Source organism: Lepidochelys olivacea, assembly GCF_965140295.1.
Source record: "Lepidochelys olivacea isolate rLepOli2 genome assembly, chromosome: 5".
Classification (NCBI taxonomy): domain Eukaryota; kingdom Metazoa; phylum Chordata; order Testudines; family Cheloniidae; genus Lepidochelys; species Lepidochelys olivacea.
In genome coordinates this window covers 102,906,073-102,923,014 of record NC_140415.1, presented here as the reverse complement: position 1 = coordinate 102,923,014, position 16,942 = coordinate 102,906,073, and the positions used below count along the sequence as shown (strand labels likewise).

Here is a 16,942-nt window from a genome sequence, read left to right as displayed (position 1 = left end):
TATTCACCCATGCCTAATATGTTAAGTATGTACATGCCTTATATAAAAAATGATAATATAACAAAGTTTATATTATTCAGTCAATATGTATATTCATTTGTGGTTTCAGACATATTAAGGATCTGCAATTGCACCAGGTTTTCTGTCCAGTAGCAATTATAAACTTTTGATTGTGATTGATCCTGCTTATTTTTGTAATTGAATTGATCAATTTTAAGAAAAATAATAGGTTTTTAAGGCTTATTTATATTTTATTTTAAAGTAGACACTCAGAGAAGACTCCAGAGACAATCTTCTTCAGAGAAGATTTTTTAATTTATTTTTATAATTTGTATTTCTTTTGAGGGTATATTTAAAAAGCTTTTGGTATACCATGCTTAGAATAATTCCGTCTCTCCAGCTTCCATTTCTTTTTTGTCTGCTTTAGCAAAATTCATTATAATCTGTTAAAGGCTCCACTACTGCTGTGGAGAATCCTGACAGAATCTCTCAAGTTTAATTTTTCTGTCTGTTCAAGTCTGGGCTATTCTCTCTTGAGATGATCACTGCTGCTTCAGGCCTCTTTGATCCCAGGTCAGCCTGTCAGCCTAACTCACCTCACTAGCACCACTTCCTTTTCAAAGAACAGTTGATGTATATTTCGTGCTTTAAAGGAGACAGTTTCACAAAGATAAAAAAAATTGAGCCAGATCAGCTGGGAGGAATAATGTAATCAGGAAACTGTGAATGATAATTGGTAATTCTTTAAGAACACCTTACTACATACCCAGAATCAAGGAAGAAGGCCATATTGACTTACAAAAACATAGCCTGGTTTAGAAGGGGTGTGAAAACAGCTATAATTTTTTTTTTAATATATAACCAATGGATGAAAGGGGAAGTTCTTAGTAATGAATATAAATCAGAAGCTAGGAATTATAGAAAATTGATAAGGGAAGCAAAGGGACAGAAGGAGCAATTTATGGACAGCAGCATTAAGGACAGTAAGAAGGAATATTTAAAAAGTATATTAGGAACAAAAAGAATCCTAACAATGGTATTGGTCTAGTGGAAATGGTAGAATTACCAAATATCAATAATGATGCAGAAAAGGCAAAAGTGTTCAATAAACATTTGTTCTGTATTGGGGGAAAAACAGATGATATAGTCACATTCATTCCACTAGTATCTCAAGAGGCTGTTAAACAGCAGCTACTGAAGTTAGACATTTTAAACTCAGCAGATTCAGATAACTTGCATCCAAGAGTTTTAAAAGAGCTAGCTGAAGAGCTTGCTGGATCGTTAATATTGATTTTCAATATGTCGTGGAACACCGGGGAAGTATTAGAAGAAAGCTAATGCTGTGCTAACTGATAGGTCTGACAATGTAATCATCAAATGGGTGTGTTTCTGGTGGCATCTTGCAGGGATCGATTCTTGGCCCTACACTGTTTTACACTTTCATTAATGATCTGGAAGAAAACATAAAATCATCATTGATAAAGTTTGCAGATTACACAAAAATAGTGGGAGTGATAAATAACTAAGAGGATACAGAAAAATTTGGATGTCTTGGTACGTTGCGCACAAGCAAACTGTGCATTTTAATATGGGTAAATGTATACAACTAGGAACAAAGAATATAGGCCATACTTATAGGATGGGGGACTTATTCCTGGGAAGCAGTGACTCTGAAAAAGATTTAGGGGTCATGCTGTAAAATGAGCTGAACATGAGCTCCCAGTGCGATGCTGTGACCAAAAGGGCTAATACGCTCCTTAGCCGAATAAACAAAGGGCATCTTGAGTAGGAGTAACAAGATTATTTTACCTCTGTAATTTGGCACTGGTGCGACTGCTGCTGGAAAACTATGTCTAGTTCTGGTGTCCACAATTCAAGAAGTATGTTGATAAAGGAGAGGGTTCAGAGAAGAGTTACGAGAATGATTAAAAGATTAGAAAATATGCTTTATAATAATAGGTTCAAGGAACTCAATCTGTTTATTTTAACACGGAGAAGGTTAAGGAGTGACTTGATTACAATCTATGATTACCTACATTGGGAATAAATATTTAATAATGGGCTCTTCAGTCTATCAGAGAAAAGTTTAACAAGAGCTAATGACTGGAAGTTAAAACTAGACAAATTCAGACTGGAAATAAGATGTACATGTTTAACAATGAGAGCAAATCATCATTTAACCAAGTGTCATGATGGATTCTCCATGACAGATCATTTTTAAATCAAGAGTGGATGTTTTTCTAAAAGATCTGCTCTAGGAATTATTTTAGGGAAGCTCTGTGGCCTCTGTTATACAGGAGGTCAGACTAGATGATTACAATGGTTCCCTTCTGGCCTTGGAATCTACGTATCTATGAAATACTCTAACTCAACCAGAAGTCACAGGCTTGATGCAGGAATTATGTGGTGAAACTCTATGACCAGTGTTATGTAGGAGGTCAGACTAGATTATCATAATTTAGCAAAAAAAAATTGTTCTTTAGCCTTGTCAAAATTATGTCATTTATTTTGTAATCAGACATTCTTTTCAACACTTTACCTGAATAAAAAGGGCTTGCATTTCTAAAACAAAAACAACTGTCCGAAAGAGAAATGTAATGTTCAAGATTAAGAAAAGTACCTTTTTAATTAATGTTGCAATAAAATTATTACTGTAACAAGGGAGAAGTTAATTTTGCATGTGTGCTAGTAAAGTCTAATACATGACATCTGAAATCTTTTTTATTTCAGTTCATATGTGTATTGATGAACCCTACTGATGCTTGTAAATTAGACTGGAAAATCTGTGGGTAGTATGGTAATAAGGCAATGTGGGGGGGAGAGGACTCAATAAAAATTATCTATCGGGAAAAAGATAAGTGTCTTTAAACTTACAGTTAGTTTTGAATATGCCATGTTTTTGTTTTTTCCATTTTACAAGACTAATTCATTTCTTGCTATTTTTACTGCACACTGAGTGAACATGATTATCTGTCCTCTTACTGAACTCTAAAAAAGGGTGTGGGTGTGGGAAGGTGTTTCCATGAAAGCTTTTCTATTTTACATCTCATTGCCTCTGTCATTTCCAATGTTTTTTCTCTGCCGTAGCCACAGTTACACTTAATACAGAACTACAATTACCCTGTAATTTTACTCAATAACGCTACTACGGAAGCAGCCAAAAGTGACATTAAGATCCAAAGTTATGAAAAAAAGACTGGGTGGGGGTCTTTACACATATGCATTAGGAATAATACTGCTGTATGTTTAAGGGGTGATATATAATAATAATTATCATCTTAAAAGGTAAAATTATTCTGAATAAATTAGAATATTTTCTCAGAGCTGAAACCTGCACTATGTGCACACCCAAACTTCCATCAACTTTCCTGAGATCTTTGGATGTGTAAAAAATGCTATGTCAGGGAAGAAGGCTAAAATCCAGCCACCACTGAATCTAATGGCTAAACTCCCATTGAATTCAAACTATCTTCAAACTATGCAAGGGGTTTTCTCATATCCTTGGGAAAAACTCTTCAGGACCTCGGGTGTGGGTTGTATTTCCCCACCCCACCCTCTGCGTTTGGTTAAAGATACTGAATGTTCAGAAAGTTTTTATATTTGCATTGTGACTTAGAAATAAATTTTGTGCTTGTTTTATTTCTTGAGCAGAGAGGAGGGTGAATTGAATTTTCTGAGGGCCTGATCCTTCAATGTGTATAAAAGCAAAATGCCTCCCAAAGTTACTGGGAGTTTTGCTTTCACAGGGACTCCAGAATCAGGCAGTTAATAGAATTTGTTCAATAACCTGGACTGAAGTTTAAGCAATTCCTGTTGAACTTTAAGCAATCTATCAAAGTTTCTCTGGTCAGCCTTTTATTACTATCTTGTCTTGAGCCCTTTTTTTAATGACATCTATTATCAGATTGAAATGGCGATTGAGACACTGCAAAAGTCTGATGGTCTGTCCACTCACAGAAGCTCTCTTCTCAACAGCCATGTAAGTTGCCTCTTCTTCATGTAAACTAATCTCCTGCTTTGTCTGCATGCTTAATCTGTCTCTAAATGCCTGTTTGGTTTTATTGATATTTATTTTATTTTATTTTATTTTATTTTATTTTATTTTATTTTTTTTGGCCTCTTAATCTTCCCTTCTCAGTCACTTGTAATCTTATACAGCATCTCCCATGGCTATGTTTTGTCAGGTGAAATGTCACTAAATACATATATATTATTGAGTTAGTTTCTTAGGTTCTGCATTATGTCCACAGGTGTTACCACATTCTGAGTTTCACAATAATGTAATTGTGAAAATAATCATTGAAAAATTCTTAATTATCCAGGGGGTTGGTATTTGAGATAAAATTAGCCTCTAAAAAGAATCTGGGCACTGTATAATAATTTTTTGGGGGTGGAGCATGCAGTATGAGTATGTAATATCTTTTGGATTATTTTAGAGAATGGCATTACTTTATTTTGAATAATGAATTTATTGAAAATGACAAAAGAATGCTGAAGGTCCATAAAGCGGTGTTGGTATTTCTGTTAAATGACTTATACAAGATGTTGCCTCCATGGGCTGAAAAAATGAAAACAATTGATTACTCTGAAAGCTGGAGATATGTTTTGCTCTTTGTGCCTCTTTATTTGGTCTGAATTTACAAATCCTAAAAAAAAGAATCTTCAGTAAGAATAACTTTTGCCTAAGGTGGGTGTTCGTATAAAAACAGCATTTTAAAATATAGTGGTAAAGATATTAAATGTAACTTTTGTATAGAGAGGGAAAAGGGCCCAAAGCTTAATCTCCAATTTACTGTATAAATTATAAAATGAATTGCCAGCCAAAGTTTTTCCAGAAATATCTTTCCAGCTGGTAAAAGTTGCTTTATTTAAATTATATTGTTTGGCATTTGTATATGTTCCCTCCTTATCACATATTAAGGCTACTAATCAAAATGATGCTTATTCTCTGATCACACTTTTTTATTCTACCAAAAAAATGGAGAATAGGAAACTAAATCTCAATTTCAAAAGTTTATTTTTGTACTACCAATTGGTTTCATGACAGTAGACACAATAATTTAGAAATCAAACCAAAGCAATTATATATTTTGTTCTGAAAATGTCCCATAATCGGAACCTGAAAAACCAATAACTTTGTGTGAAAGTTTCCCATCATGATGGCAAGAAACAATAAGGGACTGATTCTAAAACACGTGAAACAGAAAACAACTTTAGAAACTGCTAAAATTGTGGGAAGAGAGATTGAATAGCATCAATGTGATTAAGACTTTTAAATTCTATCTTGGATGTTAAAAAGAAATGTTGTTTTGAAGATAGAAGGCTGCCTAGAAATTGCATTATCAGGGTTAATTAAATACCATTCTGAAGAGATCATAACCTTGGCAAAGGGCCAAAGCATGTTAAAACTGGAGATACAGAGAGCTGTTACTTTGTCTTGAATCCCATATGGAAGCACACAATCCTTAACATCATATCTAAGAAGAGCTAGATGATAGGCTGTTTACCTTGGGTAACTTTATTCCATTATTTACATATAGACGTATATAGTTATATGCACTATTTACAAATACCTTTCTGCTAATAATATTTACATGTACCCATTATACTATGTCACTACTTTTCTCTTTTGTTCCTTTAATTTGGGCATTATTTCAAATTTTAATAAAAGATCAGTATGTAATCAGGATAGGGCTCTGTCTTTGATCCTGTATAGGACACACAAACATATTTCTTTGACATGATAGTCTTGACAGCCCCAATCACCCATATAAGAAGTTGACAGAAAATGGTTGAATTTATTTTATAGTTTGCCTATTTTTAAAACTGTATTTATTTTGCCTTCTGACTCAAATTGGTGTAACATGGAAGAAATGTAATATGTTTTTTTGTTTTCTCCCTATTTCTCAAACTACCCTTCATTTTGATTTCCAGAGGTCTGAGCCAAAGCGCATTAAGTCAAAGTAGAGACACTTCTGATATAAATGGGCTTTAGATCAGGCCTGAAAAGCTGTGAATTTCATTAGAATTACCTTTTACATTACAAATGTTCTATTCATCCATGACAAAAATTTAAACTCTCAAAAATAATAGTCTGCTGACTTGGCTTTCTATGGTACTATACCTCCATTGTTAGCCATCCTGGAGTGTGGTTGCCTTTATTGATGCTTGCTCATTTTTCATTTCTCCTCTACTTTTTTCTTTTTCTGATTTCTTTGTGCATGAGGTTGACTTGACTAATCAATTTATAATTGAATGTTGTATAAACATCGGAGTTTTAGTGAAGCCAGAGTCAATTTGCCAGTTTTTACCCTGTAAACACTTCATACTTATCCATCCTTAAATGCTACTAATACTATTAGTCAACAAGCTAGTATTCAAATCCTGAACAGCTCAGGTGTCGAATTCTTATTCTGCATTGAAGAAATATGTTTACAATAGCTGTATAATGTTTGTAGATTATTTTCCTTTTAAAATTACATACAGCCTTGGGCACTCTTCTTTCCAGCAATCTAGCAAATAATCACTTGATGCCTTTTGCCACTGAAATACATCCACCCTAGAGCAAAAATCTTTGTTCTATGCTTATCTTGGATTATGCTGTGCCAACATTGGCTAATGCAAGTTATAGTTGAAATAATATCTGTCAAGAATTCAGATCATTAGTAAAGTGCACTTAAAATGAATCCTAATAGGTTATAATCCATCTGGAAAAAAAACCCCAAATGTTACATTTAGAAGTTAATTGGGAAATGCATTTTTTGTTTGTTTGTTTGTCAGTCAGTATTTCCCTTTGGGGAAAAATAAGAATAGTTCACCCTTCTTAATCTATCCTGATTAACGGAGATTAAATGCAAAGGTTGAAAGATGTAATTATCTTGGTTTCTAGCCTCAGATATGCTTATGTCAGTTCATTAGTGAAATAAGTAGGGTTTTTTTAAATAAACCAAGGTAAAGGTTAAAGTTTCCAGTGATATTTTTTTCATAGGCTTTATATCAGAATGGTAAACAACCAATTTAAAAGACATTTGTGAACACTATGACTCAGTATTTTTTTAAATAATGATTTTAGATCTACCAGCTGAAATAAGGATGATAAACTGCTCTGTTTTATTAGATTCTATTTAAAGTGCAAAATTGTCTAAAAGTCTGGCTAACAGCTCTACATTGTGGAACCATTTAAGTACGTCAAACACAGAGACATTTCTTCTTGTGGGTATTTGCCTACTTGTCATTCATATTACGTGCTAGCAAGTTAAAACAATAGAAGCCATCTCAGCTCATATTTTAGAACATAAACTAAAGAATTACAATTTTGTTTTCTATTTTGTTCTCCATGGAAAAGGAGAACATGAAGATAGCCTCTAAAAGGTCTTGGGTGAATTGTTGTTCTCGTTGCACTTGGCAAAGTGCACATGACTCTGATTGAAACGGAGGTGAGAGTCCAGTACATTAATTATACCTCTAGATTTTAGTGAGTACTAATGTAAGAGTGACTGTAGAGTGGGGGCACGATCTAAGAATGTTCTATTTTAGGAATACAGAATTAAATTTTTTCACATTAAAATATTTAAGATCTGTGTCTTAAGTGATTATGTTCAACATTAGCAAAAGTTTTCTCTTCCTTATCATTGAAAAGTTTGTGTTACCACTCTTTATTAGTAAATGAATGCGACAGACTACAGTATTATCACGTAAACTGATCTTTTTGCTGCTGTTAAGAACATATATATATTACTCATGTTTTGCCTTGATACTTTACATTAAAATTTGTTACACATTTCTGTTGAGAACTAATGCATCAGAACAAAATTTTGTTGCATTGGTTGAAATCATTTTAAAATGCCTGGTTTGGAGTTTCATTGGAAACTCAAAACTGAGCCCAGATTTTTTGTAAAATCCATTAACCTGACTGATTTAAAGATTCACACTGAAATCATGCTCTTGGCTTTGACATCAAAACTGGTGAAACTTGGCAATTTCAGCTGCTTTCCTGTTTACATTTTTGGGCTCATTCAAACCCAAAACTCAAAGGAAAATTCTGGGGGATATAAATCTGTGGTATGGTAAGCCAAATGAAAGATTATCAGAACCCTAGAAAACTGAAACCACAGACTTTCACACAATTTAAGTATAACCATCATATAAAAATACTCCTATTTTGTGCTATCATTTTTCTACTCAGTTAAAGCTGGTGGGAAGATCGGAGTGAAACTGACACAGGCAGTCGACCTTGTTAAAGTGCTTTTTCTTAGTTTGTTTTCTCATCTGTTAGTGGCAGTTTATATTATATATGTTGTAAGTATTCCCAAAAAGATACCATTTGTGCCTCTTACTATAGAGCCACTGAAGTACTTGGCATGTAAGTGTTTTTCTGCCAGCTTCCAAAACTACCCACCAAAGTTCTAAATTAAATGACCTGGAGAGAGAGTTTTTATAGGACTCAGTCCTGTTCCCACTTAAGTTAATGACAAAATTCCATTTGGCTTCAATGGAAGCAGAATTGGGCCCATAATCTGTAATAGTTGTATTAGTTCATTTCAGCATCACCTAGATTGCTCCTTGCCTTGTGTTTGTTTTTTGGTTCTTTATTTATGGTTAAAAAATAAAAGAATAAATCTTGTTCAATTAAATAGTGTAACTGATCTGAGTGCCTGGGGAAGCGAAACAACTCTCTGCAATACATTAGTCTAATAATGCAGATGGATTAAATGACTCTCCATCAGTTCAACAAGCAGTTTCCTTTCTGTGGTTGTTTAAATACATTTATGATTGGTTAAATTCCCTAAAGTACTAACAATTTGTGTCCAAAGCCTAGATCAGTGTACAGAAAATTAATGTGTGGTACTGGACTCTTGAATACTTTAAGAAATGGGAACTATCTGAGGTCACAAGTGTTATGAGTTCTGCTATTTCCATGTATTTCTGAAAGACTCAAAGACACCATTGTATATCTAACACCTCTAAAGAGGACTGCCTTCACTTGAAGAAAAAAGTCACCATTGAATAGACATTAAGAGCAATCTCAAAATGTACTAAGAAGCTTTGTATTGTACAGCTATGTTAATAATAGCCTAAAACGTTTATTGTGAAATTATCTGAATTTACTTTTCTTCACTGTCTCCTATTTGAAATAGCTCCAGTGGCTCTTAGACAACTATGAAACAGCAGAAGGAGTCAGTCTCCCCAGAAGTACGCTTTACAATCATTACTTACGACACTGTCAGGAGCACAAGTTGGACCCAGTCAATGCTGCCTCCTTTGGAAAACTCATAAGGTCAATTTTCATGGGGCTACGGACCAGGAGACTAGGAACCAGGTCTGTGTAAAACAATCAGATCTTAGATTATAGCATAGAGAGAGTGTAGGAATCATTGTGATCATGAACCTTGTACATGATACACTAAACAAACTGAAAGAAAACATTACTTAAATATTAAAATGTTTGTCTATAAATTTCTCATGTAATTTCAAACTGTGTCAAGTTGTTACAGAAATCCATTACATTTCTCCTTGTCCTGAAATCGCTTATTAATTTTGAAACATACACAACAGATTTGTAGCAATACAAATATAATATAGGCTGTTGGTTGGAAACTATGCATCAGATGGAGAATAATTACTATATTTCTTATGAATTAAAAACCTGGTTATATTTGTTTTTTATTTTTCATCCAATACTTAATTTAAGTATATGCGGAGCACAAAGTGGTGGTTGATCATTACATATAAGACAATAGGGGTGTTCTGCCTTTCCATATAAGAATAAATGAATGATCTTAATGTAGATCAATATTTTTATCAACTGATTTTTTTGTTTGTGTTATAAGGGACTGTTATTTAATGCTGCCATGATTCTACAGCTTAATTACAAAATAGCTTCAATTCCTTATTTATAAATGGTCATTACTGTTTTTATTTCATGCAGTGATATTTCAGTGTGGTATGATAAGTAAATATGAGGGACACTAAGTGTAAAAATAGAGGAGTTTTTTCTTGTATGTTTACCCAGTGTAGTGGGCTATGCTTAAAGCCTTATAGCAGATTCCATTCACTCATTCACAGCTTTTCCAAACACTTACCTCTTAGATTGAAATGTTCCATGCTTGTTCTGTCTGAAGGAAAAGTATTTATTATTAATGTTTTGTAAATGTGAGTCTTTAGGGGCCCTTTAGCCATGTTTGCGTTAAAGGAGAGTAAGGGAACAAAGATTTCTAATCACAGTTTTTTTTTAAACAGGGAGCTAACAAAATTGGTGAGTTTTGTAATTTGAAACGTGTCCGTTATTTGCTTTGAAAAAAGAAATAATTTTGATTCAACCAATAAATAAGAATTTGAAAATAGTGTATAGAGCAAGACCGATAGAAAATGTGTTTAAATCTTTTAAGGGTATACAGATGCACACTTACACATGTTGCTGGCAAGTTCCACAGAGCTGAATAGTTCAAGATTTTTTCCATTTCTTGTTTCCTTGTCCAGTCCTTCCAGATACCAGGACAGCAGCAGCATGTTGTCAGTGGTATCAAAGGCTGCTGACAGAACTAATAAAACTTACATGTACATGTGACCTTTTTTCCCTATTACCAAAAGGAATTTGTCAATCAAGTATTTTCTACACCATATCCAGGCCTAAAAGAAAATTGAAAATAAATTGGGAAATTAAAAAAAGATCCATATATCACTACAATCTTCTAATAATCTTCAATCTTCTCCACCATTAAAAGGGTTCAAGATAAGGTAGTAATTGGCACTGTTGTCAGGTGGCAGTTTCTTGAGCAAAGACATAACCGCAACTTATTTAAGAATGGCATGAGGAGCCTGGTCCATTTTGTCCGTTGCACTCTATACCTTCCCAGCACATCCATTTGTCTCATTTATATTTTGCTGCTGATCCAGTGGATGCCTCTGATTGGTGCAATATTGTCACTTTTGTCTGTAAAATACAAGTGGCAAACTCCTTGTGTCAAGCTGTGCTCAAAATGTTTCCTGAGAGGGACCATTTGCATTATTGCTGCACAGAACAGTTTGTCTGGTCATATCTATGTTGGTCCAGTAACTGATGAGAGTTTCTTAGCTTTAGCCACAGTTACAACAGAGATGTCTACTATTAGCTGTATCAGAAAGAGCTCTCCACCTCTATGCTCTAGTGTCTACCATTGTTGTTTTGTAGGTCACAGGTGGCAGTTGGACAGAGTGAAAGAAGGGAATGTGTAGGGGCAGTTGTGTTGGTCATTTATGGTAGAAGATTATCATCATGTCATGCTAAGATATTGACAGTGTCCAGCCGTTGATCATTATTTTCTTAAGCGTTCTGAAATCTTACTTCATCCATCAGTTTGTATCCAGTCTAATAAGCCTCAATATGGGCCAAAAGATGTTATCCTTTTTTTTTTAAATAAGGAGAAAAAAACTAGTTCCATAGGTTTAAAAACACATTAAATGTTGTTTATACTTAGAATGTTTTTCTACAAAGGCCCCAATCCTGCATTTGACTATACACAGGCAGACCACTGCCCCTGTGCTCAGCCCCACTGAAGGCAATAGGGGTCCATGTGTGCTTAAAAAGTTTGAAGTCTGGGACCAAAATTATTACAGACTGGAAAGCCTGAAGTCTCTAGGAGCATTGGTGTCTTTAATATTGTTGGCCTTGCTCAACCTAAGCCACTGAACGCTGCAAAAATTCTAACAACATTGGATTAAAGGTTGCTCCTGTTTGTGCTACTATATATCAGTTAATTTTAAACACATATGTGTGTGTACATGTGCACTGGTATGTGTGTGTGCATGGGTACATTCAAGTACATTGAGCTTACACATGCCCAAGGAGAGATTATGACACACTTACTGACCCTGAGTAATATGTTACTTCACAGATAGTCCCACTGAAGTCAGTTGGACTACACGTGGTATAAGGTACTATTCGTCATAAGTACAGGTATCACAGCCTGGTCCATGATGATTTATTGATTATTTTAAAGCCCCTTTTTGCCTGTCTATAATCTGTTTCCATAGAAACAGGGACAGCATCTTGCAGTGTTCATCAGGATTGTTAGAAAACTTGTAACTTTCAGTAGCTCCAGGTAAGCCCTGCCAGTTCAGTTTTAACAGCACACAGCCTTTAGGATATTGTAGAATCCATACACATACTCTTTTTTCCATTGTATATAGTTCAATAGATACTGCTATAAAGCCATCACTGAAATAGTTGGTAAATTCTTATACATTTCAGGAATTGCCACTGTAGGCACAGCAAAGTGTCTCTTTGTGATTTCATAGATCTTATATAAAACTAAACTAAAGAGCCATATAAACGAAGCAGCAGAGAGCTAATACTTCTTAGCTCTGGCAGTATTAGATACACAATGCCATCACTTCAGAAGGGTGGTGAGGTCATAGATCCTGCCCACCACTCTTCATTAGCTGCTATTTCATATCCTCCATGAGAAGAAGACCCCCCGGCAATCACTTTAAAAACATTAAAAGCGTCAATTTACTTCTTAAATTCTTTAAAACAAGGCTTCTAATGTAGCACTTACGTTTCCTTCTTCACGTGGAGGGACGTCATCCAGTATCTGGAGTCTTGCTCAGGACACTAAATTCTTGCAGTATTTTCCTAGGAGATGACCAAAGTTTTCAGCCAACAAAAGTGCATATAACCCTAACTAATCTAATGGCAGGGTAACAGAAACTTGGTTATAGTAGTGCAAACCCAGAAAAGGAATGCATATGCCACACCAACTCTTTATTACTGGCATAGCAGGAATGAGAGGGTATGACTGCAGAAAAGCAGATGTGACTGGGACATTTCCTACACAACAATTATCCTCAGATATTTTTTTCATCCATAGTTGCCATTGAAAGCCAACAAAAGTTAGAAGACACCTAAGGCTGAAACAGCCATCTATAAAGCAACACCAAGATCAGGGCAGTACAAAGGGGAGTTCTAACTTATCTTAGCACACCATCTGCTGCCTTGCACTCTTTGTGTTATGGCCGCACCTAAAGCCATATCAAATGGCCCTATATAGTAACGGTCTACGAAAACTTTAAAAAGTCCTTGCTTTTGTCTCTGGAAGGAAGAAAACTGAAAGAACACTGATACTGAACTTATTATATTTAGTGCTATGCAAAAGTACAAGTACTGATATTCTCTCTAATGTTTGCATATGGAAAAACTGATATTTTCCTCAGTATTTACAAACTAATAATAACTAAATAATTGTTCTGTTGCTGTCCAAAATTGTGAATTTGCCTCAGGTAGAAATTCCCCATTTCCACAACATTTTTTTTCTCTTCCTGTCATCGATGGCAGTTTTTTGCAGAGTTCTGATTTATAACTTAAGCCTTACCATCTGAAAAATGTATCATTGAAGAATGCTTACAAAATATTTTTCAAAATCAGTAATGACAGGATTTTACTGTTGTTTTATTCACATGAACAATATGTTTTCCTATTTTTGTTCTGTTTCAGAAATTGTGTGATTTCAAGTCTCTATATTAAAAATATCATGCTATGCTTAAAAGTTTTACTATATATATATATAGTATAACTTTTAAGCATAGCATATTTTTTATATATATATACACACATACATATAGTGACAAAGTTCCTGCTCTACCTTGGTGGGTCTTGTGCTTATTGGCAGATTTGCTCGCCTTAGAGAGCTTCACAGCAGCCCTCAGCTTGGCCATTTTTCTGAATTCACAGTCCAGGTCGACTCCTCCTGTGTCTGACCAGCAGTTGGGAGGATTTGGGGGGAACCTGGGCCTGCCTCTACTCCGGGTTCCAGCCCAGGGCCTTCTGGAATGCAGCTGTCTAGAGTGCTTCCTGGAACAGCTGTGCGACAGCTACAACTCCCTGGGCTACTTCCCCATGGCCTCCTCCCAACACCTTCTTTATCCTCACCATAGGACTTTCCTCCTGGTGTCTGATAATGCTTGTACACCTCAGTCATCGAACAGTCCGCGTTCTCACTCTCAGCTCCTAGTGCCTCTTGCTCCCAGCTCCTCACACGCATACCACAAACTGAAGTGAGCTCCTTTTTAAAACCCAGGTGCCCTGATTAGCCTGCCTTAACTGATTCTAGCCGCTTCTTGATTGGCTGCAGGTGTTCTAATCAGCCTATCTTAATTGTCTCCAGAAGGTTCCTGATTGTTCTGGAACCTTCCCTGTTGGGAAACGGAACGTCCCTTGCTTGCTCCTCAGCTATCTGCTTTCTATTCTTTCCTAAAGCCCCCTGGCCTGGATTTTTCTTACTTTTTGCACCTGCCTTAGTCCCCCCCCCGACTGGGCCAGACGCTTTTTTTGTTTTCCTTTGATTTTTTGTTTTTTTCCGTCTCGTGCTGTCGGCCCTCAGCTTGCCGCCAGCACCCGCCCCCCCCCCCCACACGCCTGCTTTCGGGCGCAGCTATTTGTTTCAGCTGAGCCCCCCGGAGGAGGGGGGGAAGATTGCCGATTTTGCTGTCCGGAGGGGGGAGTGGAAACCCCCAGACCCAGCCATTTTGCTCGCAGCTCGGACTTTACAACATTCTTAGCATGCCGAAGGCCTTGGAACACAGCCAACACAGCTGGAGAAGAAGATTTCAGAAGACAGGAGAAATAATCCAGGAGAGCTATAAATCATCGTGAAGGGGGCCGTAAGACTGAGTAATTTTCTGAATTATACTCTCGTGGGGGGGAGTTTGACTGTGGTTACTTGCGTTTGTGGCAGCACAGGGGGTGTGGCGCGAAGACCGCCACCCCCGATCCATCGGTGCCCCCAACTCCCCCACCCTTACTACAACTGTTACAGCCCCCCCGCCGTCCGTCCCTGCTGGCAACCTGCCATCTCCCTTTGGATCCAGCTGTTCGCTTTGAACTTTGCCTTTCGGACCGGACATAACAGCCGACCAACCGAGACTCTTTGGACAAACATTTGTGGGTCTGCACCCCCCGCCCCAGATCGCTTATCCCACAGCTTGCCCCTATTACTGGACCCCGATTTTGTTTCTTCCCCCCCCCTCGGCATTCCCCCCCTCCCCGCCTGCAGCCTAGCGGGGAGGAGCAGCTACTCCACTTCTCCCCTCCCCCCTCCTCCTTCTGGTGTCTCCCTGTCTCTCCCTTCTCACAATGGCAGGGAATGAGAGGGGCGAGGCCGCTTCAACAAAATTAGTTGTCCCTCCCCCCACCACCACTATTGTCAAGATACTTGCCACCCCCCCCCCCCCCCCCCGCTGGGGCACCGGCAGCAGGAGGCACCGGGGTGATCGCTGCTGCTGCTGCACCCACCGCCCCCCCAGATTCTAGGAAACCCCCCCCAGTTGGCCGGAAGGGCCAGGGCGGGATGAAAGGAAAGGGCCCCGCTAAAACCACTAAGCCCTCCATGGCAGAGGCTGCCCCCGCCACTGTGGCCTCGTCATCAACCGTGGCGCCCCTCCCTGCGTTTCCCTCCACCAGCTCTGTGATTGTCCCTCCCCTGGCCCCCAGGACGTATGCCCGGGCGGCGACGGGCTCCCCTCTGCCTGCCGCCTTGTCATCTCGCCCCCCACCCGCCTCCGCCACCATCACCAGCGGCCGGGGCCCTTTCCCCGCCTTGACCAGGAGGCACGGCGTCCGTTGCCTCCTGGTGCCCACCTCGCCCCACGTGGAGACATACGTGCAGGCATTAGCGAAGGTGGTAGGACCCACGGCTATTGTGGCGGCCTCCAAGATGTATGGGAAGGTCGTTTTTTTCTTAGCTTCGGAGGATGCCGCCCAGGAGGCGGTGGAGAGGGGCCTGACGGTGGGGGGGCAGTGTTTGTCCCCTTTAAACCATTAGAAGACCTGGGCGTTCGCCTCGTCCTCACCTCTGTTCCTCCCTTCTTACCCAGTGCTGCCCTGTTACCCGCCCTCTCCACTCTGGGGAAACTTGTTTCTGTCATCAGCCCTCTCCCGTTGGGCTGCAAGGACCCCATCCTCCGTCACGTTTTTTCGTTCCGCCGGCAAGTGCAGCTTCTACCGCCGGCAGGGGCGCGTGACGAAGAGGCGCTCGAGGGGTCCTTTTCTAGTCCCCTACCAGGGAGCCCGCTATTGGGTCTTTTACTCCACCGGAGAGGCCCGGTGCTACCTCTGCCGCTCAGCGGGGCATGTCCGCAGAGACTGCCCTTTGGCCCGGGGGGGAGGAGCACCCGAAACCCCCAAGACCCGGCAGGACATCGGCCCCGCTGCTGCCGACGCCCCTGGCAGCCCGGCACCTGAAACCAACCCTCCTCCAACTCGACCCATCGCTACTCACATCCGGGCCCAAGAGATACCTACAACGCCCGGGCGAGCAAGGGAGTTCCACCCTTGCTAGTACCAATTCAACAGAGCCCATGGAGGAGGGTGTGGCAAGGATATTACCGGGTATAGGAGAGGGCCCGCCCCAAGGAGAAACCCCCGCCCCTCATGCTGCCGCTACCTCCCCGAACCCCTGAACCATCGCCTCCGCCCCCCGACACGACCCCTGCTAACCAACCCCCAGATGACGCTATGGAGGGCTGGACCCTAGTCCAGGGGAAGCGAGGCAAGCAGAAGGCTCGAGCTCCGCTGCATCCATCCAACGCGGAAGCCCCCCGGAAGACCAGGAAAGGAGGCACTGCTATCGAGCCTCCCGCCACGGCCATGAGTGAGATCCATCCGCTGGTGTCGGGAGGGGAAGACGGACTGGCATTGGAGGGCAGAATCCCCCCTCCACGGGAGACCCTCCCCTCCGAGACTTCTGAGGACGTCCCTTCTGCCTGGATACCACCCGAACCCCCTGCGGACCCCGAGGCGACCGTTGAGGCGGGCCCTAGAGGAGAGGTCCCCGGGGTGGCAGGAGCTGGCCTCCCCCCCGTGTATGCGGAGATCGAGGCCCTAGATTTGACCCTGGTCACCCAGGGAGGGGATGATCTGCTGCCGGCTGGCCTCGAGCTGGGCAACCTTACCCCAGCCTCCCTTTCC

General features: G+C 39.6%; 1 protein-coding gene across 2 annotated transcripts in view; it reads left to right on the top strand.

The window, feature by feature from the left end:
- RFX3 (regulatory factor X3) overlaps positions 1-16,942 on the top strand; it is a 241,362-nt gene that overhangs the window by 181,849 nt on the left and 42,571 nt on the right. For both annotated transcript variants that reach the window (XM_084628259.1, XM_084628258.1), the window contains exons 5-6: positions 3,905-3,979; positions 9,138-9,319. In XM_084628259.1, coding sequence (XP_084484385.1) covers positions 3,905-3,979; positions 9,138-9,319 — 257 coding nt within the window. The remainder of the gene's footprint in view (positions 1-3,904; positions 3,980-9,137; positions 9,320-16,942) is intronic.